The sequence below is a fragment of the Somniosus microcephalus genome, chromosome 3, assembly GCF_052327205.1.
Source record: "Somniosus microcephalus isolate GS21.2 chromosome 3, FLI_Smic_1.0, whole genome shotgun sequence".
Lineage (NCBI taxonomy): Eukaryota > Metazoa > Chordata > Chondrichthyes > Squaliformes > Somniosidae > Somniosus > Somniosus microcephalus.
Genome location: NC_140989.1, coordinates 303,252,642 through 303,276,429, shown reverse-complemented (window position 1 = coordinate 303,276,429; position 23,788 = coordinate 303,252,642). Strand labels below are relative to the sequence as shown.

At 40.1% G+C, this 23,788-nt stretch overlaps 1 protein-coding gene across 8 annotated transcripts in view; it reads right to left on the bottom strand.

The window, feature by feature from the left end:
* Window positions 1-23,788, bottom strand: part of patj (PATJ crumbs cell polarity complex component) — a 471,326-nt gene that overhangs the window by 424,989 nt on the left and 22,549 nt on the right. For 7 of the 8 annotated variants that reach the window (XM_085982870.1, XM_085982869.1, XM_085982874.1 and 4 more), the window contains exons 8-11: window positions 20,892-21,098; window positions 11,885-11,984; window positions 7,833-7,921; window positions 2,050-2,179 (exon numbers count right to left, since the gene is read on the bottom strand). In XM_085982870.1, the coding sequence (XP_085838996.1) occupies window positions 2,050-2,179; window positions 7,833-7,921; window positions 11,885-11,984; window positions 20,892-21,098 (526 nt within the window). Of the gene's footprint in view, window positions 1-648; window positions 766-2,049; window positions 2,180-7,832; window positions 7,922-11,884; window positions 11,985-20,891; window positions 21,099-23,788 lie in introns of all 8 variants that reach the window. The other variant, XM_085982876.1, reaches the window with a different exon arrangement.

The window sequence follows — 23,788 nt, the reverse complement described above, 5'->3', positions numbered from 1 at the left end:
TTTAAAGACCTCTATCAGGTCACCTCTCAGTCTTCTCTGAGAAAAGAGCCTCAGCCTGTTCAGTCTTTCCTTATAGTTGTACCCTCAGTTCTGGTGTCATCCTTGTAAATCTTTTTGCACTTTCTCCACTACTTCTATATCTTTTTGTAATATGGAGATCAGAACTGTGCACAATACTCGAAATGTGATCTAACCAAGGTTGTATGCAAACTTACATACTTAGTCTGCTTTTGAATTCTATTCCACTAGAAATGAACCCAACAAGATGGGTGAGTGTCCAAGTATGTCCTTATTCTAAATGTACTTTGTTTGCACTTCTTATGGCTTTGTTAACCTGCCTTACTACTTATAATTAGTTGAGGTCAAAGATCACATAACAAAGTGGGAAATCTGTGTTCACCTGACATACCATTAAGTGCTGTTGGTTGAGAGATAAATATCAGCCAGGAAACTGGGGAGAACTCCCATGCGCTTCTCAAAATAATGCCATGGGATCTTTTACATCCACCTGAGAGGGCAAACAGTGCCTCAGTTTAACATCTCATCATGCCCTTCTGACCAGTGCAATACTGAAGGAGTACTGCACTGAGTGTCAGCTTAGATTTTGCGCTCATATCTCTGAAGTGGGACCACATAAACACCACATACCATCAATTATACATTCCCGCTTCTTCTCTCGTGCACTTTCCCGCTCTTCAACTGCAGAATGAATGCTACTTTCTGTGATAACTGTATTTGCCATGCGAGTTACATTATCAGGTTCAGTTGTAAAACGGAGGAGAGAACATTCTTAAGTACAGTTGAAGTCTGCATTATAAACCTCTCAATATATGAATTATTTTTGGAAGAATCCTATATTGATATGGGTTCATATTCTTCTTTGTAGGGGTGATCAAGTCTCTGGTGAATGACATTTTACAAAAATACACCATTTAGTAAAAGTGGTGTACAATATTCGATATTGCGTATGGCATCATCTTGTGGAAGAGCCAACAAAGTTGCCAATGGGTAGTGTGAAAACCAGAGCTGTACAATTATCATCTGTTATATCTCGGTCTAAAGTGAAACAGATGTACAGTATTACTTCAAGTTCTGAAGTTTTCAAATATAATGAAGTAGAGTTATGGTTTTTCTACAATGAATTATGTACTTTTTTTTTTAAAGTTTTGCTATGCTGCAAACCATTTTCTTAAATCTATGCTTCTCAAGTTCTGAGCAAACAGAACGGCAGCCAAAATTGTTTAAAAAAAATGGACCAATTTCATTTTTTTTTTTTTAAATTGGGAGCTGTTTACTGACTGCTGATTCGTGATTGCTTTGTTCCTACATTCTATTTGTTAATTGTCATAGTCTGTACCTGTTTGGTTGTGATTTGTTGGGGTTTTATGAAAGTGCTATTTAAACCAATCAGATTTGTAGCTGGATGTCAAATACAGGTACTGGTGTATCTACTGTGGTATGACACAGTCAAAAATAATGTTGTTGGAAGAAAAGGAGGCACATGGCCACTGAAAGGATTTGGAAAGAAGTTTGAGATGCACTCAGATGTTCCCTTAATATACCATAGCTACATAAATAAATTCTGTGTAGGTAACATGGGGAACGGCCGCTCATGTGCTGGGTGAAGATAAAGGACAAACCAGGACAATTGGTATGCGTAATTCTTTTTTGCAGTAAAGCAGTGTGGAGGATGATGGGAAAATAACTGTTTCCTGAAATCTTTTCCACTTAAACTGTAAGAAAAGCAAAATAATTCTATGGTGGGTTACATCTTAATGCGCGGCAGATTATTGTAGAGGATTGTACTGCAGTTCAGTTGATTTATCTTCCATAGAAATTCAATCTTTTTTTGAGCAGTGTTTTCAATTTTATTCTTTTGGGTGACAATAATTCAATGATTATTTTTGAATTTAACAAGATTTTTGTTTTTTTGCATAACTCAGTGTCTGAACATTATAATTAAAAGGCAAGTGAAAAGTGAAAGTGATATATTTGGAATTTCTTTAAACAGTTGCATCTTAAACAGGCTGAAGGTACAATATAAATTACCTTTTTCATGGGATGCATAGCCATCTTGCATCTTCCTCCTTGCTAATGTAAGGTTGACAGTTTCTCCAGTGTTTCGTAAAGCATCAATGCCTTCTTGATTAGTAAATTCCTGAATATTAACCCCATCAACCTATAAAAATATTATACAAAATGTTAACAAACCACCCAGATGAGTTAGAGAATTAAACCATCCTGTGTTAAAAATGAAACAATCTTAAGTCATTACAACAATTTTTTGAGATTCATTTCTTAAAGAAAATTAATATTCCAGTGTACATTTACAGGGTATAATACATAAGATAAAGACTAATAGTAATTGATTTTGAGATCTAACCAAATAGATTTTGTAAGTGCGAAATAATACAAGCTGCAAACTTAATGGAATGGCCATGGTGTAAATCAACAATATAAAAATGTATGAAACACATTTAAAAAAAACTCAATTGAAAAATAAACATACCAATGTCAAGATGATGTGAGCAACTGGGATTTACAGTATGAGGAAAGAAAGAAAACTATTTGGCAACCAACCTAATATGCAAACTTCTATATTCAGCACAAACCTCCACCAAATTTTATTTATCCTCCAAGTTTCACAAAGAATCATCTTTCCAATTACATAGAAACATAGAAGATAGGAGCAGGAGTAGGCCATTCGGCCCCTCGAGCCTGCGCCGCCATTCAATGAGATCATGGCTGATCATCCAAATTCAGTACCCTGTCCCTGCCTTCTCCCCATATCCCTTGATCCCTTTAGCCTTAAAAAATATATCCAACTCCTTCTTGAATATTTTTAATGAATTGGCCTCAACTGCCTTCTGTGGTAGAGAATTCCACAGGTTCACCACTCTCTGGGTGAAGAAATTCCTCCTCATCTCTGTCCTAAATGGCTTACCCCTTATCCTTAGACTGTGACCCTTGGTTCTGGACTCCCCCGCCATCGGGAACATCCTTCCTGCATCTAGTCTGTCGAGTCCTGTTAGAATTTTATAAGTTTCAATGAGATCCCCTCTCATTATTCTAAACTCCAGCGAGTATAAACCCAATCGACCCAATCTCTCCTCATACGTCATTCCTGCCATTCCAGGCATCAGTCTGGTGAATCTTCGCTGCACTCCCTCCATGACAAGAACATCCTTCCTCAGATAAGGCGACCAAATCTGCACACAATACTCAAGGAGTTGTCTCACCAAGACCCTGTACAACTGCAGCAAGACATCCTTGTTCCTGTATTCGAATCCTCTCGCTACGAAGGCCAACATACCATTTGCCTTCTTAACCACCTGCTGCACCTGCATGCTTACCTTCAGCGACTGGTGCACAACGACACCCAGGTCTCGTTGCACTTCCCCTTCTCCCAATCTATTGCCGTTCAGATAATAATCTGCCTTCCTGTTTTTGCCACCAAAGTGGATAACCTCGCATTTATCCACATTATACTGTATCTGCCATAAATTTGCCCAATCACCCAACCTGTCCAAATCATACTGGAGTTTCTCGGCACCCTCCTCACAGCACACACTCCCACCCAGCTTTATGTCATCTGCAAACTTGGAGATATTACATCTAGTTCCCTCGTCTAGATCATTAATATATATTGTGAACAACTGGGGTCCTAGGACCGATCCCTGCGGTACCCCACTAGTCACTGCCTGCCACTCGGAAAACGACACGTTTATTCCAACTCTTTGCTTCCTGTCTGCCAGCCAGCTCTTTATCCAAGTCAGTACCTTGCCCCCAATCCCATGTGCTTTAACTTTGCACGCTAATCTCTTATGCGGGACCTTATCGAAAGCCTTCCGAAAGTCCAAATACACCACATCCACTGGTTCTCCCTTATCTATTCTACCAGTTACATCCTCAAAAAATTCCAGTAGATTAGTCAAGCACGATTTACCTTTTGTAAATCCGTGCTGACTTTGTCCGATCCTGTCACTGTTTTCCAAGTGCTCTGCTATTACATCTTTTATAATGGACTCTAGCATTTTCCCCACCACCAATGTCAGGCTTACCGGTCTATAATTCCCCGTTTTCTCTCTACCACCTTTTTTGAATAGTGGGGTAACATTAGCTACCCTCCAATCCATGGGAACTGTTCCAGAATCTATGGAATTTTGCAAGATGACCAGCAATGCATCTACTATTTCTAGGGCCACTTCCTTAAGTACCCTAGGATGTAGATTATCAGGCCCTGGGGATTTATCGGCCTTCAATCCCGTCAAATTCCCCAACACAATTTCCCTACAAATACTGATTTCATTCAGTTCCTCCCTCTCATTAGACCCTATGTTCCCTGACATCTCTGGGGGGTTATTTGTGTCCTCCTTTGTGAAGACAGAACCAAAGTATGTATTTAATTGGTCTGCCTTTTCTTTGTTCCCCATTATAAATTCCCCTGATTCTGACTGCAAGGGACCTACGCTTGACTTCACCAATCTTTTTCTCTTCACATATCTATAGAAGCTTTTACAGTCAGTTTTTATGTTCCCTGCAAGCTTACTCTCATATTCCATTTTCCCCTTCTTAATTAATCCCTTTGTCCTCCCATGCTGAATCCTAAACTGCTCCCAATCTTCAGGTTTGCTGCTTATTCTGGCCAATTTATATGTCCTCTCCTTGGATCTTATGCTATCCCTAACTTCTCTTGTTAGCCACAGTTGAGTCACCTTTTTTGTTTTATTTTTATGCCAAACAGGGATGAACAAATTCTGTACTTCATCCATGCGATCTTTAAATGTTTGCCATTGCATATCCACCGTCAACCCTTTAAGTAACATTCCCCAATCCATCCTACCCAACTCGCGCCTCATACCAACGTAGTTTCCTTTATTTAAATTCAGGACCCTAGTCTCTGAGTCGAATACTTCACTCTCCATCTTAATTGAAGAATTCTATCTTATTATGATGCTCCGCCCCAAGGGGCCCTCGCACAACAAGATTGCTAATTACAGGAAACTTTGTGATATCCGGCACTGACGGGACCGGCGTGTTGCCGATCTATCAAAACTGCCGGACATACAAAGTTAATGTTGAAGCATAGAGGTTTTCATCTCTGTATCTAACAAATACTGTTGCTTAGCAACAGCTTCTAAAGAGTCGGCTGCAGCTGCAAGCGTCTGTAGCTGAAGCTGTTGCTATAGCTGCAGACCTTGCAGTGGCTGACTTTGGGGGGGGGGGGGGGGGGGAAGGGGGGGGAAAAAGAACGAGATCTAAAAAAAAACTTACAGAAAACGGCTCCTGATTTTTGCCGTTAGATCAAGTATTCCGGACATACAACCTCCGGATAAACCAAAGTTTCCTGTAATCCTTTCTCATTACAGAATACCCAGTCTAAGATGGCCTGATCTCTCGTTGGTTCCTCGACATATTGGTCCAGGAAACCATCCTGTATACACTCCAGGAATTCCTCCTCCACAGTATTGTTACTAATTTGGTTAGCCCAATCTATATGTACAGGAAACCCAGAAATCTCGGTTAACCGGCAAAATTCAGGAGTAGGTTCAGTTAAGTTCTTCTTCATATTAGTGGCCGTTTCTTGATTCTTGGCTGTGTAATCGGGGGTTCCTGTACTTGTTGCTAAGCAACAGGGACGCTTGGTCTGTGGCCGGGCTTCTTGCACCTGTTGCTAAGCAACAGGGAAGCCTGGATTTGTTGTTGTGTATGGAGCTCTCGTACCTTTTAACTATAACTCTCTGTAATCCGGGCTTTGATAAACCGGCACCACGCCAGTCCCGGATAAAAAAGAGTTTCCTGTAGATTAAAGTCACCTTCAGTAAATTACTGAAGATATAAACTTTTTTTTTTTTTATATAAAGTTCAACACTCCTAATTTACCCATTTCTGCCCCTACACTTTGCTTAGTTATGTAGACAAAATAACTATCAATTGTACTTAAGAGTTTATTCTCTGGTCCGTATTCTGAACTGTGCAGAGTGGTGCAGTGCAGAATATAGGTGTTGAATGGCCAGCAGTCTCTGTCCCAGATTTTAATTTATCCTCTGTAGCTCATCCAGTATAGTAGGATTTTCTCCATTTCAGCACATTACAAGGGGCCAGAAGTACCATAATTTGGAATTTCAATATACAAATAACAGGGACAAGAACTACCATTTAAAAAGGAAAATCAGGAACTAATCCATCCAAATAATATCTATACTTTGGATAATATATCCCATCTGGAATTTTTACTAGGAACCTTGTCAATAATAAAGTAAGCAGATGGATGGCAAAATGCCACCAATTATGCAGTGAACAAAATACAATACTGTAAGCTGGATTTGTCCACAATATAGCGATGCATATTTCAGAAGGCCAAACAGAAGATTAGTAACATACAGAAGCATAATTTTTTTTAAACAAAGGGTTGAGTTCCCATTTAAAATAATAACATTCTTACTGGAGTATCTTGTGCTGGTGTGAGCCAATGCTCAAGCCTCAAATTTCTGATGAAAAATTCTAACTTCAATCTTTCTTTTCTAAAGCATTTAGTTAAAAGTTTGGTAACAAAACTTCAGAGATAAACGTTTAAATATAACAAAGAAAGATCTTATCATTCAATAATTGAATGAACAGGAAACTGGTAGCCAAATATTAGCATTCATGAATGTGTCTGGCTTATGTAAAGATAACTTGGGCAACTTCCAAGCTAAAAAAGTAATGCCATTTATCACAGCTCATTCAACTGGATGGGAACCAAATTTGGGTAACAATAAATTCAAATCATGTAATAGTAGCATAATACACATCATAATAATGATGGTGACCTCCCGCTGAAGTGTTTAAGATCTTGACAGTGTCACTGAAAACATTATCTGATCAACAATATAGGTGTAATTTCACTCACATCATGTAACGTCTAATACATTTAATTGATACTCCACCAACCAACAGTTTAAATTCTGAGAGAATATGCTGCCAAATAACTGAAAATAATTAATACTTTTTTGTGGATTTATTGGTAGAATTGTTGCAAAAATCAATTCATGCTAGAAAGATTACTGAACATTGCAGGGCCTGCTACTATAAGCTGTTCCCAATTACCCAGATCTGGGCAAATAAAAGAACATAAATGGATCTTTCTATTTTGATTGCTTGGTCCATTTGCAGAAATAATCTGTGTATACGGATATGTTCTGTTGACACAAGATAAGGCTCGACAAAGCATTTTTCATATTGGGTGTACATTTAACAAAATACATCCTACATCTGAACATAGGATTAGAGCCATTGCCTTCCAAAACATTCAACTACAAAACAATACTACCACTACTCGATCACCAGCTCTACCCGAAAGCTAACCAAATCCTCAATTGTACCACAGAATATAACTGCAAAATCATCTGACAACACACAACTTTTATCCAAGAACAAATAACACGTTAAATAACAATTGTGAAACAATGTTCAACAAAAATAAGAGTTAATTTTTTATATAACTGAGTTGCAAAGTTATATGTAAGGAAACTAAAGAACCCAATTAATCCTAGACCAATAGTTAAAGGGACAGATGGTGACCAATTTGTTATGTGGAGCAGACTTCATTAGTTATCCTCCTCTCGTCAATGGTACATCTTCGCAGGTGGTACAAAATTAGTGAAACACAGGCCCAAATTAGTCTCAACAGAATGGTCACAGGTGTTCTGACAGCAATGGTGGCGAGAGTAATTTACACAATTTCAAGTCTCAAAAGGTTAGGCATCCCTTGTGATTTATTTTATCAGTTTGCCTGACTATGAGAAAAAAGCAAAATGAAAAATTATGATACAAGATAAAATGTTACTTACAGCAATGATCCGGTCATGAACCTGAATACGTCCACTCTGTTCTGCAGCACTCCCTGGAATTATGCTTTTCACAAAAATACCAGAGGTATCTGTAAATTATAGTACCAAATTATTCCATTTAGTAACTTCTTCAATAATTCTGGCCTCTTGCACATCCCCGATTTTAAGTACTCCACCATTGGCGGCCGTGCCTTCAGCTGCCTAGGCTCTAAGTTCTGGAATTCCCTCCCTAAACCTCTCTGCCTCTCTTTCCTCCTTATAACCTACCTCTTTGACCAAGCTGTGTCTCATCTGGCCTAATATCTCATGTAGCTCAGCGTCACATTTTATTTGATAATGCTCCTGTGAAGCGCCTTATTTTACTACGTTAAAGGAGCTACATAAATGTAAGTTGTTGTAGTAATATATCCAACAGAACTGTACTAACATTACATCCCACTAGTGGTTAAATAAATCATGACATGGGATAGATGTCCATGCATCCATAGATTGGCAATCTGTCGCTGCTGCTGCTCGTCCGTCTCCTTCCGCTACCCTTCCCAATGGTTACAAGCCCCAGATTTTGCAACTGACATGTGGCGTCTCCTTTCTACTCTGAACAATTACAAAATCCATGCATGAACCCATTTTACTAGATATCTCCAGGATAGATATTTTGAATAAAAGGAGTAAGATTTTGTTTGCTCTCAAAAACTGTAAAAACCTGAAAAACTGGAATCAAGTATTTATGACACCTTTATCATGTGAGGAGTTCACAGTCAAAGTAAAGCTGAAAATGTAAATAGGCCATCACTGGCCAGGAATGGAAAATAATGCTCTTTTTCAAAATCAATGGCATCGCTACACTCCAATCCATGCATCCAAAGTGGTTTTCAAATTGCTGAACAAAATTAATGGGCAGTGCTCACTCTTGCATAGCTTCTCATCTTGTTCTAAGTTTCTTGGTTTAGAGGTTTTGTGATGCAAAAGATCAAGAGCTCTAATTTAGTCGCTTGGATCTTACACTGGTAAAGTGGGCCAAACAAGCTTTATCTACTTTATTCTACTACAGCAGCGATCCAAGAGGTCCCAATTATCACCAGCATCATCCTTGAAACTATATCCACAGGAAAGATCACGTTTCTGTTCAGTCGGAGATGTTTTCTCAAGAGATAATGGACAAATCATAAAAAAGAAAAATGACTAGCGTTTATTTAGCGCCTTGCACAATCTCAGAACATCCCAAAGCACTTTTGAAATGTGATCATCGTTGTAAAGTAGGAAACGTGGCACACAATTTGCATACAGCAAGCTTCCACAAACATCAATGAAACAAATTAGATCATCTGTTTTTTTAGGTGTTGGTTGAGGGATAAACGTTGGCCAGGACACCAGGAGAACGCCTGTGCTCTTCTTCAAATAGTGCCGTGGGATCTTGCACTTCCACTTGAGAGGACAGACATGGCCAGAGTTTAAAGTCTCATCTGAAAAAATACATCTCCGACAGTGCAGCACTCCCTCAGTACTGCACAAAAGTGCCTAGATCATGTGCTCAAGTCTCTGGAGTGGGGCTTGAATCCACAACCTTCTGACTCAGAGCAAGAGTCCTACCACTGAGCCATGACTGTCACTGGGTTAAGTTGAAATGCAAGATATTCCAAGGAAAGGAGCACCATTGAGAGAGATATACAGAGAACCAATAGCTGGAATACTGGAAATGCCATTTGATCAGAAATGGAAACTCATAGTACTAACTATTCTAGCAACAGCAAAACAAGGAAGGTGCTAGAGCAGCACATGATCAAGAGTGCAAAAGGCCAGGAGAGTGCAAAGTTTAGCCACAGCAGGAGTGAATGGAGCACTGAAATGTTCACTTATTTTTTTTTATTTTTTTTAAACTGTATTTTAAACTTCAGTTTAACCTCATTAGTTTCTTTTTAGCTGTTGAATACTAGGAACCATATAAACATATTTAGGGCCTTACCATTGGGTTTGAACAGGTAACAGGTTAATTAATTGGTTACATAATTTCTGTGCCTAGCTTTCCTCTTCTAACTTTTTTTTCTGTGGCAGTTGGGCTATTGTGCAAGTTAAAACAGTATAAATTTGAGTTTACTAGCAGGGGACCAGAGGAGTACAAAAGTTTCACCTCAGTGGTTGTTCAGCTTGGAGAAGAACTGGTCCAAAATATATTAGAAAGGTAAAATCATTATGTTGTGTTAGATTTTATTAATAAAATAGTTTAGTTTAGTATAGGGGAAACCACTTAAACTTGTGATATGCAGTACCTTCAGGATATGGGAGGACCTGGATGCTTCATGTGCCCGGAATGGGAGAATGAAGATGACTGAGCATGGGAAAAAATGGGGGCACTCTAATCATGTACTGAAGGGTTCTGGGAATGTACATTCCAGGCAGTCACTCTGCAGGCAGAGTGAATTAGTGAGGAACGGAAATGGGTGACTACCCATCTGGATAGGAAGAGGAGACATGAAGTAATGCGTTAAAGTATTCTACCTGTGACAATAACAACTTAATGGAGGTCAAACATGAGCAAAACAACACCACCACCAACGTGGAACACGTAGTTCCCAAAAAGAGAGGGAGGGGACGTGCAGAAATGTAGTAGCAACAGTGGATTCCACAAGAAGTAGAACTGACAGGCACCATTGATGGCAATGGCTTCAACTGCCTAAGCCCCACCCTCAAATTCCCTTCCTAAAACTCTCTCTTTCCCCCCGCCTCCTCGCCACCAATCTCTTTAAAAACCCTCCTGAAAACCCACCTCTTTGACCAAGCTTTTTTTCACCCTTCCTAATATCTCCTTCTTTGGTTCAGGGTCTATTTTTTTCCTTATGCCCCTGTGAAGCACCTTGGGACGTTTTCCTATTTTAAAAAGGCACTATATAAATGCAAGTTGTCATTGTTAAAAGTAAGAGAGAATCAGAAAGAAGAGAAATTAAGAGTAAGTTTGCCAAAACACTGGAGTCAGGATTGAGTAGGCTATGTGTGAACCAAAAAAGTATTCAAAACAAAATTGAAGAGTTAGAAGCATTAATAACAATGGATGATAGTGACTATAACCGAGACATGGCTACAGTTTGGATATTACTGGAAATGTAATATTCCCCATAATATTTTCAGCAGAGATAAAGATAGACAAGGAAAAGGGGTGGAATAGCAGTATTAAATTAATATTTTACCACAGCACTAGAATGCAAGGATGTTTTAGGAGGTAGTGCTGAATCCATATGGATAGAATTAAGGAATAGGGAGGGAGATAGTACAATTCTCAGTGTGCATACCATACCTAGCCACCAAACAGTGGAGATGAGCCAGAGAAGGAGATTTGTATACAGTTCAGGAAGGTATGCAAGAACAATGATCAATAATTGAGTGATTAGAACTGTCCCATGATAGACTGGGATAAAGAAAATTCAAGTGGTCAAAGTGGTGAACACTTTTTAGAAGGCATCGAAGTCTACAAAATGGCATATAGTACAAAAAAAAGAGGTAATGATAAATTTGTACAAGGCAACAGTTGGTCCATAGTTCAGAGTACAATTTTGGGCACCATATTATAGAAAGACAAAAAATATTAAGAGCAGACAGTGTAGATTCAGCTCAAGGAAAGACTTAAGCACTTGGGCCTACTTCCACTGGAGCAAAGAAGGTTAAGATAAAGTTTTACTGCGGTTTTTACATTGATGAAGGAACTTGAGGATAAATAGGGAAATTCCTCTGGTTGGGCAGTCAATGATGCAGTGTCCTCGGTTTAAAATGGTCACTTTTAGTGAGGAGAGGGGTTAGGAGAAATTTATTTATGCAAGTTGTTAGGAGCATGGAATTCTTTACCGCAAGACGACAGAGGACATCCCATCTTTAAGGGAAGAGTAGAGAAACATTTGAATCAGAGGAAGATGCAGGGTTAAGGGGAGACGCAGGGCAGTGGGATTAGTTTTGGATTGCTCTAGCCAAGAACCAACACAGAATAGCCCCCTTCTATGCTGCATACATACCTCTATGGTTCTGTATCTTTTTTGATTCATAATTCTTTGGATTTGTGAACTCACCACCATGAGATGCACCAACATAACCAACAACTGTAATGCCCAGGCTTTGTCCATCTCTCTTGAGTTCAATGTTATCAATATCATAATCATCTGCTGTAACCTACAAAAATCAAACAGAACATTTTACCAAAATATTAAAATATACAAATAGATTGTTCATCAAACTACCCTTCTAATCAATTTGACTGGCAGAATTATGCAAGTGAAACAATTATCTTTAAGGAAATCCCACAAGCAGCAGAAGATTTCATGATTTTAAATCGGAGCTAGATTTTTACTAGACAAGAGTATAAAAGAATATGGAGCCAAGGCAGGTGGATGGAGTTACGATATAGATCAGCCATTATCTCATTGAATGGCGGAACAGGCGTGAGAGGCTCAATGGCCTACTCCTGTTCCTATGTTCCCATGTCCTAGGTCCCTATCTAAGACCTGGCAATTCATCTGAAGAGCCGGAATCTAGCTTTTCAAGTAGTTTAGGATAAGAGTTCTGCAAACAAGTACAGATCTTTTTATCCTTGTAGAGGGAGTCCTACCACTAATGTTATTCAGTAACTAAATAGCTGAATTCCCTTTTTCTGAATATTTATCTTTTTTGAAAATGTATTTATTTAAAAATTGGATGCTGATATTATATGGGTATCTGGCTGCAAATGTAAGAAAGCTAAATAAGTTTCAACAGATATAATTATCGGTTCAGGAAATTGATCTGGTCAGTTCGACTGTGTTAATCAGCTCTTTTCCACCAGCTCAAACTCCTTATAGCTGGTGCTCCTCCTAAGATATTAGCACTCACTGATTTAATAAAAATAAAGAACAAATTTAAATTCTTGTAACAATTTTAAACAACATAACTATTCAAAATGCAAAGAAAATTCAAACACTAAAAGCGCGGTTTTCTTTTTTTTAAAATAGGGGTCTTAAATCAGGTTTTCGTCCCGTTCACCATACTAGGCACCAGATTTCTGGAAAATTAAGGAAATAAAATGAAACAAGAGATTGGATTAGAATATTGTTCTTTCACCTCGGTGACCCAAGCTCAAATTCAGCACGAACAAATAGAACGGATGCCTCTCTGTTACAGGTCGAAAGCAAAAGTGGCAACATAACTCTGCAAGCGGGTCCTGATCCAACTCCCGACCATAACAAAGCCAGGAGTACTCTCACTGCTTGATTTTCACAATGGATGCAATACAATTCCAGTACAGTGCAAAGGCACTGGGCTGCCTGGAAACTATCCAAACTTAGTTCGGAAATTAATGTTGAGAGAAACAATGATCCTGCCCATGATCTCAAAATATTAAAAATTATGCACCCGGGGGCAATGTTAACTGTAATTTTTTTTGGTGCATAGGCCCTTAAACTGGCTGCATGGCCTATTCAACTTTTCACGCATGCAGAATTATTTACATTGAAAAGCAAGTGAGCAGCCTGCGCGGGACCGCCATGCAGCCGCACAGCTTAACGGCAAAGTTGCCAGGGGCAAAGTTCTGTGCAAAATCTAACCAGAAGCAGAACTCGGGTCTGCTGGCTGCACATCACACCCTGCAGATTCAGATCTGTAATATAATGGCACCAATGATAAAAGTTCACATAGCATAATAGCCTTCAAATACATGAAATTGCAAATCTCACTCGAAGAGATGGTATAATGTCAAATGGAAAACATCACATCAATGTGGGAAGAAACAGCACAAAATACAAGAAAAATAACTTGTAGCTATATAACACATTTCCATCCTCAAAACACTTCACAAGCAATGAATTACTTCTGAAGTGCAGGCTCTTGCTTTATAGATAAAAACATGGAAGGCAATTTATGTACAGCATGGTCCTACAAACATCAAATTAGTAGTTAATCTATTTTGGAGTGTTGTTGAGGAATGATCGGAGAATGTTTAAAGGGGTCATCACTTAAGCAAGGAGGAAAAGAAGGGTGAAGTAGAAATAGTTTCAGCATAAAGTGTTCTCCCCATAAGTGGATCTTTAAAAAACAAAGTTGAATTTACAATATATTTTCCTGAGAGGAGGCATTTCTATTTCTGCCCATCAAAATGTAACCTCATACTTCCAGTTATGTCATGGCCCAGTTAACAACAGCCTGAAAAAGTGGCTCTGGATGCCAAGATTTTACATAAATCTTGCCAACAGAATTTGGAGAATGTTGAAAGGCACAATTTCATCTCAACATGCATAGCAAATACAGAAAAAAACAGTTTCCCTCACCTGTAAATAAAAACAGGGATCCAGAACTCACCACCCTTTCCCACCGTTCACAGGCCTCGGAATCAAATGCTGCCAGCTGTGTGGATCTACTGCTTCCGCCTCCTGTCCAACACCACAAGACAGCGTTTTCGCCTCCAAAACCTCACCACTGCAGCTGGCCAACTCTTTGAAGCCCAGCTGTCCATGGTACTCCTCTATGCCAGCTCACCAAATCCCAGAGAGAATTCTACCTCCTACTGTCAATGCATATCTCCAAGTGAGCACTTCCAACGGGAGCACTCATTTCACAGCTAGCAGATTCAGCACTGAACAATATTTCTCAGTTGTGGGGGGGGGGGGGGGGGGGGCAATAACTTTCTGGACACAAATTGAATGCTCCATCCCAGTCCACTGGAACATTAAAGGGTTTAAGACACCAAGAGTAGGGGTGTAGAATTAGATTAGGTGGATCACGTGGAGAAAAACACCAGCACATACTTGATGGGGAATTGGCCTGTCCCTGTGCTGAAATATTTTATGATTCCCTTTACTGGAACACTCAAATCACCGACAGATCCAGTGCTGGACATTACAACTGGCAGAGAGAAGGGAAGTCTCTCAAAGATGGCCATTCCCTAATATCAAAAGAAGGGCTTGGAGAAACAAGTGGAATTCACCAGCAACAATTTACCCCCATGCCCCTGCAATGCCACCAACCAGTAAAGAAAGATATACAGCTCCAAAATGCGATGGCACCACTGGATACATACCTGCCATGGAGGAAGCAATACAAACACTCCAGTCACCCAGCATGGAGACCATTTCACTCAGCTCCAAGCGACACAAGAACATGAGAAATAGGAGTAGGGGTAGGCCATTTGGCCCTTTGAGCCTGCTCCGTCATTCATGAAGATCATGGCTGATCTTCTAACTCAACTCCACCTTTCCGCACTATTCCCATATCCCTTGATTCTCTTAATATCCAAGAATCTTATCGATCTCTGTCTTGAATATACTCAACGACTGAGCCTCCACAGCCCTCTGGGGGTAGAGAATTCAAAAGATTCAGCACCCTCCGAGTGAAGAAATTTCTCCTCATCTCAGTCCTGAATGACCAACCCCTTATTCTGAGACTGCGACCCCTAGTTCTCGACTCCCCAGCCAGGGGAAACATCCTCCCAGCATCTACCCTGTTAAGCCCTGTAAGAGATCAATGAGATCACCTCTGATTATTCTAAATTCTAGGGAATATAGGCCTAGTCTCCTTCATCTCTCCTCACAAGATAATTCCCCCATCCTATGAATCAGTCTGGTGAACCTTTGTTGCACTCCCTCTAAGGCAAGTACATCCTTTCTTAGGTAAGGAGACCAAACCTGTACACAGTATTCCAGGTGTGGTCTCATCAAGGCCATATAAAATTGCAGTAAGATTTCTTTACTCTTATACTCCAATCCTTTTGTAATAAATGCTAACATACCATTTGCTTTCCTAATTGCTTGCTGTACCTGCATGTTAACGTTCAGTGATTCGTGTGAAGGACACCCAGGTCCCTCTTAATACCAATATTTCCCAATCTCTCACCATTTAAAAAATCTGCTTTTCTATTTTTTCTACCAAAATGGATTAACTTCATATTTCTCCACATTATATTCCATCTGCCACCTTATTGCCCACTTAACCTGTCTATATCTCTGTAGTCTCTGCATCCTCCTCGCAACTTACTTGCCCACCTAGCTTTGTATCATCAGCAAACTTGGATACATTGCACTTGGTCCCTTCATCTAAGGACATCGATATAGATTGTGAATAGCTGCGGCCCAAGCACTGATCCTTGCAGTACCCCATTAGTTACAGCCTGCCAACCTGAAAACGACCCTTTTATTCCTACTCTCTGTTTTCTGTCTATTAACCAATTCTCAATCCATGTGAATATTACCCCCGTCCCATGAGCCCTAATTTTGTGTAATAACCTCTTGCATGACACCTTATTGAATGTTTTCTGAAAATCCAAATACACTACATCCACTGGTTCCCCCTTATCTACCTTGCTAGTTACAACTTCAAAAAACTCAAACAGATTTGTCAAACATGATTTCCCTTTCATAAATCCAGCTGACTCTGCCCAATCATATTATGATTTTCTAAGTGCCCTGTTACCACGTCCCTAATAATGGATTCTAGCGTTTTCCCTACTACTGACGTCAAGTTAACTGGTCTCCAGTTCCCGGTTTTTTCTCTCCCTCTTTTCTTGAAAAGTGGGGTTACATTTGCTACCTTCCAATCCGCGGGGACCGTTCTAGAATCTAGGGAATTCTGGAAGATCAAAACCAATGATCCACTATCTCTGTAGCCACCTTTTAAAAACTTAGAGTGTAGGCCATCAGGTCCAGGGGATTTGTTGTCTTTTACTCCCATTAATTTACAAAAACAAATTTCGAAGTTCCTCATTCTCACTAGACTTTTGGTTCTCCACAATTTTTTTTCTGTCTTCTTCCGTGAAGACATATGACATATTTGTTTAATGTCTGTCATTTGCTTGTTCCCCATTATAATTACTTGTCTCTGCCTGTAAGGGACCCACGTTTACTTTCGCTCTTCCTATTTACATATTTACATAAGCTTTTACGATGTTTTTATGACTCTTGCTAGTTTACTCATTCTATTTTCTCTTAGTCCTCCTTTGCGGAATTCTAAAATCCACCCAATACTCAGGCTTACTACTCTTTTTGCCAACATTGTAAGCCTCTTCCTAATACTACCTTTAATTTCTCTTGTTAGCCACAGTTGGACCATTTTATTCCTTAAGAGAATGCATATTTGTTGTGAACTAGGAATTATTTCTTTAAATGTTTGCCATTACTATCCACCATCATATCTTTTAATGTAATTTCCAGCAATGATTCAACGCATTGAATGGCTTCCTTCTGTGCTGTAACCATTCTATGATTCTTTAGCCAACTCACACCGCATAACTACATAGTTTGCTTTGTTCAGATTTAAGACCCTGGTTTTAGACTCAACTAAATCACACAATATAAAATTCTATCATATTAAGATCACGGCACCCCAGAGGCTCCTTTACTACAAGGTTATTAATTAACCCTGTGTCATTGCACAATACTAGGTCTAAAATAGCCTGTTCCCTAGTTGGTTCCTTCACATATTTTTCTAGAAAACTATCTTGAATGCATTCCATGAACTTGTCCTCTGCAGTATTACTGCAAATTTGGCTTGCAGAGTCTATATAAAAATTAAAGTCCATGATTACTGTATTACCCTTGTTACATGCATCTCTAATTTCCTGATTTATACAGTGCCCAACATTACAACTATTGTTAGAGGGCCTATAAACTACTCCCACTAGTTTTTTTTTAGTTCCACCCAAAGTGATTCTACATCTTGTTTTTCTGAGCCAAGATCCTTTCTCTCTACTGTCTTTATCCCATCCTTTATCAGGGCTACCAACCCGCTCCTCTTCCATTCTGCCTATCTCTTTTAAAAAGTCAAGTATCCTAGAATATTTAGTTCCCTACCTTGGTCACTCTGCAACCACATCTTCGTAATGGCTATTAGATCAAACCCATTTATTTCTCTCTGTGCTATTAATTCATCTATTTTATTATGAATGCTTCACAGATATCATGCCTTCAGCTTTAACTTTTTCTATTTTCCCCTGATGTTACCTTAGTCACTGATGCCCTATTACCTTTATGCTCTCTGTCCCTTCCTGATCCACACTGCTTATTTTTACTCAAATCACTACTCTTACTGCTTTTGAATTTACCCTTTCCTGAATCCTCCATACCACCTTCATTAGTTTAAAGTCCTATCTACCGCCCTAGTTATTTGATTCACCAGCAGTGAACCCAGCCTGCTTTAAGTGGAGCACATCCCAATGGAACAGCTCCCTCTTTCCCCAGAATTGGTGCCAGTGCCCCATGAATTGAAAACCCTGCCTCCCACATCACTCTTTCAGTCATGCATTTAACTTTCTAATCTGCTTGTCCCTATGCCAATTTGCACGTGGCTCAGGTAACAATTCAGAAATTATTACCGGTGAGGTTCTGCGTTTTAATTTGGACCCTAGGTCCTCAAACTCGCTCAGCAGAACCTCATTCCTAGTTCTACCTATGTCGTTAGTTCCTACGTGGACCACAACAACCAAATCCTTCCCTTCCCACTTCAGGTTATTCTACAGCCACTAGGCGATATCCTTAAGCCTGCCACTGGGCAGGCAACGGAACTCCTGGTCACAGCTGCAGAGAACAGTATCAATCCCCCCGACTGTACTGTCCCCTACCACTACAACATTCCTTTTCGCTCCCCCCCACTTGAATGGCCTCCTGTACCATGGTGCTGTACCATCAGTTTGCTCATCCACCCTGCAGACATTGCCCTCATCCACACAGGCAGCAAGAACCTCAGACCTGTTGGATAAGGGCAAAGGCTGAGGCTCTTCCAGCACTGCTCCTCACCTGCCCGAGTCGCAGTCACACCCTCCTGTCCCTGACGACTAACCAGACCTGTGCCACTACCTAGCGTAAGGAGTGTGACTGCCTCCAGGATCAAAGTATCCAGGTAACTCTGCCCCTCCCTGATGCCCCGCAATGTCTGCACCTCAGACTCCAGCTCAACAACTCTGAGCTGAAGTTCCGAGTTGCAGACACTTACTGCAGACATGGTCGTCCGGGATCGCGATGCTCTCCACAAACTCCCACATGCTGCAGTTGCGGCACACCACCTGCACGGCCATCCCTAAAAAACTGTTTTTATTTATTAACGTTTATGTATTTAAATAACTTAGCTTCTGGTTTAGTTTTTTAACTAATTACTTGATCTAGTTTAAGTTATAGGCAGATTAAATTAAATATTTACCTGCAACACAAACCACTACAAGTATTGGAGGCAAAAAGCATCACCTCCTTCACCCTCTTGCCAAATTTCCAACTTTTACACTCTGTTTAGGTGCACAGAGAGGACCGAGAGCAGAACCAACACAAACTATTATGAAGTCCTATTTGTGGCATTTCAGAAATTCAAAAGTGGACTTCATAGCCACGTTTAGAAACCTGCAAACAAAGTCCATGAACTCAGTGATGCAAACACCTGGGTGAAACACCATACAAATAAACTTGAGACCCACATCCATCAAAACAAACCTGACTACCCAGATAACCTATCTATGTGAGCAGGATTAATTAAATGTCAGAGAGAAAAGGGAAACTTGCAACAACAAAGTCTTCAGTATCCCCCAAGCACTCAAAGATCCTACTAGGACTCCTCAATCTGACAAAATAAGGAACTCCCAGGTTCACTTGTTATAAGTGGATTCCAAGTCTCGCATAAAAACAGCTAGCTGAGTTGCGTCAGCTTCTCCACAATGGGAGACACTTCCTCTTGAAGCTAGTGACACTTATACCCTCAACCCAAAGGACATATCTCTGCCTTGTACATGCTTTCATTTCCTACATTACAACAGTGACTCTACTTCAAAAGTACTTCATTGATTGTAAAGTGCTTGGAGACGTCTGGTGGTCACGAAAGGCACTGTATAAATGCAAGTCTTTCTTTCTTTCTTTTCCATAGCAACAGACTTCACTGATCATCTAACAGGAGCCTGGGAATCCAAGGTTACCAAATAAACAAGAGAATGGACAAGAGTTTGTGAACAAAACCTCACAACTACAACTTGCAGTAACTATATGAGGCCAACTCAAATTCTTACACTGAACATTCTATTCCCCTTTGTACCTGTTCAAGTCCTTCATCAAGGCAACTTAAATCCAGACGCGGGTTAAGTAACTGTGCAACAATGCATAACTATGCCATTGATGCATCCCTCTTTAAACAATGGTAAGAAAAGGTGTTGCACTACACGCATATGTAAACCACACTACTATTTTAGATAGCCTAGTCATAAACGATTCACTTGAATAGCTTACCCATGGGTTGCCATTACACTAAACAGGAATACGCATACTTCCCAGTCAATGCCAGAGCAACAAGTTGAACCAAAGCTCAATCAAAGCCAGTACTAAACTTTTAACCATTCACTACTTGCTGAAGACATATATCCACTGGATAAGTACATCAAGGGGTCTGTGCTGGCCAAGAAATTCAAAATGGCTGGCCTTCAGCTAGCAGCTATCCAACAAGTGTAATTGGAATGATCACTTCTCAAGGAAAACATTTGGTTTAAAATACAGAAAAATATTATTTTGGGGAAGAGAAGGGGATAAGAGAGCACTGCAGTGATATCACTTTGCTCTTCCCCAAGAATGGCATTCATTCACACTATTCAATAAAAAATATCTACGCGGAATTATAATTAACTTTAACATCTATCTACTTTGTTTCTTGGAAAGTGTTGTTTTAACAGAGTGTTAATATAATACTAGGAGAAATTAGCTTGGAGTATTTACTGAACCCAACAGTACAAGGAAGCTAAATTAACATGTACTGCAGGCTGATGATTGTAAATGGGATGTTAATTGAGCTCCCTGAACTTCTTTAGGCCAGTTCTCCAATAACATTTCTTTCAATAAAAATCTAAATTTTGAATTATCAATCAAAATAGATTGAAACAAAAATTCAAATCCCAATTCAGTGATACTTTTGTTTCACTTGAAGAGGTCTTGATGGAAAGACTTCCTCTCCTCTTTAATATACTAGCAAAGAGGAAAATGTCCCAATTTTTTAGCAGGATCAATCCTCACTTTTATTTGTGAATTTTATTTCCACCAAAGTAGAAATGTAAACAAACAGACAGTAATTTCACTATTGTAGTTCAATGGTACTTACAGCATTGGAATGATCCCGAGGAGGCATCATAGCAGGAATAACTGTTGGAGATTTGGAGGAAAAGTCTTCACAGGGATCTCTGGCCACTACCATTCGGACTCGATTACCACAGTTTCTCAACACCTGGGCAATCTGTTCACTTCCCATTCCCTGGACATCAGTGCCTCCAATCTGGAGTATATGATCACCTGTCCTAAGCCTTCCATCCTACAAACATGCAATAAAGTCTTCAAATTCCAAATACAGACAATTTGAAAGTATCATGAATTGAAATTTAAAAGTAATGGAGAATAATTTGATGCAGGGAAAAGATTTTTTTTTAAATACAAAAACGGGTTCTCAAACAAGAGTGATAATGAATGTCTAATGTCTTGATGTCTAATTTAGCACTGAACAGAAGTCATTTGGAAATTTAATTTTATTTTAAAAATTCTCTTTCAATTTTGTTTGTTCTCAAAAGAGGCTCCTCAAAGAGATAAACAAAATGCTTCTGAGAATTTACCAGTACAATTATTAATTCATATAAGAACATAAGAATTAGGAGCAGGAGTAGGCCATATGGCCCCTCGAGCCTGCTCCGCCATCCACTTTCCTGCCCGATCTCCATATCCCTGGATTCCCCTAGAGTCCAAAAATCTATCCATCTCAGCCTTGAATATATTCAACGATTCAGCATTCAGAGCCCTTTTGGGTGGAGAATTCCAAAGATTCACAACCCTCAGTGAAGAAATTCCTCCTCATCTCAGTCTCAAATGGCTGACCACTTATTCTGAGACTATGCCCCCTACTTCTAGACTCATCAGCCAGGGGAAACAACCTCTCAGCATCTACCTTGTCAATCCCCTTCAGAATCTTGTATGTTTCAATGAGATCACCTCTCATTCTTCTAAACTCCAGAGAGTATAGGCCCATTCTACACAATCTCTCCTCATAGGACAGCCCTCTCATCCCAGGAATCAATCTAGTGAACCCTCATTGCACCACATCAAAAGGCAAGTATATTCTTACTCAGATAAGGAGACCAAAACTGTGCACAGTACTCCAGGTGTGGTCTCACCAGAGCCCTGTACAACTGTAGCAAGACTTCCTTACTCTTGTACTCCAACCCGCTTACAATAAAGGCCAACATGCCATTTGCCTTCCTAATTGCTTGCTGTACCTGCATGCCAACTTTCTATGTTTACTGTACAAGTTTCTGAACACCAACATTTAATAATTTCTCACCATTTAAAAAATAATCTGCTTTTCTATTCTTCCTACCAAAGTGAATAACCTCACATTTCCCCACATTATACTTCATCTGCCACCTTATTGCCCACTCCCTTAATCTGTCTATATCCCTTTGCAGGCTCTTTGTGTCTTCCTCACAGCTTACTGTCCCACCTAGCTTTGTATAGTCAGCAAACTTGGATAAATTTCACTCGGTCCCTTCATCCAAGTCATTAATATAGATTGTAAATAGCTTTGGTCCAAGCACTGATCCTTGCACCAAGCACCCCACTAGTTACAGCCTGCCAACCTGAAAATGACGTGTTTATCCCTACTCTGTTTTCTGTCCGTTAACCAATCCTCTATTCATCATGCTAATATATTACCACCAACCCCTTGAGCCCTTATCTTGCATAACCACCTTTTATGTGGCACCTTATCAAATGCCTTTTGGAAATTCAAATATACTACATTCACTGGTTCTCCTTTATCTACCCTGCTAGTTACATCCTCAAAAAACTAAAAATTTGTTAAACACAATTTCCCTTTCATAAAACCATGTTGACTCTGCCTAATAATATGATGATTATCTAAGTGCCCTGATACAACTTCCTTAATAATGGATTCCAGCATTTTCCCCAACAAATGATGTCAGGCTAACTGGCCTGTAGTTCCCTGTTTACCCTCTCTCTCCTTTCTTGAATAGAGGGGTTACATTTGCTACCTGGGACCGTTCTAGAATCTAGGGAATTCCTAGCTAGTTATTTGTCCGCTTCTCCTGAAGCCAGCGATTACAGGCCAGTGAGCCTAACATCTGTGGTAGGGAAATTATTGGAAAAAATTCTGAGGGACAAAATTAGTCTCCACTTGGAGAGGCAAAGATTAATCGGGGATAGTCAGCATGGCTTTGTCAAGGGTAAATCATGTCTGACAAATCTGACTGAATTTTGAGAGGGGGTGACTAGGGAGGTGGATGAGGGAAATGCTGTGGATGTGGTTTACATGGACTTCAGTAAAGCTTTTGACAAAGTCCCGCATAGGAGACTGGTCAAGAAGGTAAGAGCCCATGGGATCCAGGGTGCCTTGGCGCGTTGGATCCTAAACTGGCTGAGTGGCAGGAGGCAGAGGGTGATGGTCGAAGGTTGCTTTTGTGACTGGAAGCCTGTGTCCAGTGGGGTACCTCAGGGATCGGTGCTGGGTCCCTTGTTGTTTGTGATCTACATAAATGATTTGGATGAGAATGTAAAAGGGATGATCAGTAAGTTTGCAGATGACACGAAAATTGGTGGGGTGGTAAATTGCAAGGGGGAAAGCCTCAGGCTACAGGACGATATAAACGGGTTGGTCAGATGGGCGGAAAAGTGGCAAATGGAATTTAACCCTGAAAAGTGCGAGGTGATGCATTTTGGACGGACAAATAAGGCAAGGGAATACACAATGAGTGGTAGGACCCTAGGAAGTACAGAGGGTCAGAGGGACCTCGGTGTACATGTACATAGATCTCTGAAGGCAGCGGAACAAGTCGATAAGGTGGTTAAAAAGGCATATGGGATACTTGCCTTCATTAGCCGAGGCATAGAATATAAGAGCAGGGAGGTTATGATGGAGCTGTACAAAACGCTGGTGAGGCCACAGCTGGAGTACTGTGTGCAGTTCTGGTCGCCTCACTATAGGAAGGATGTGATTGC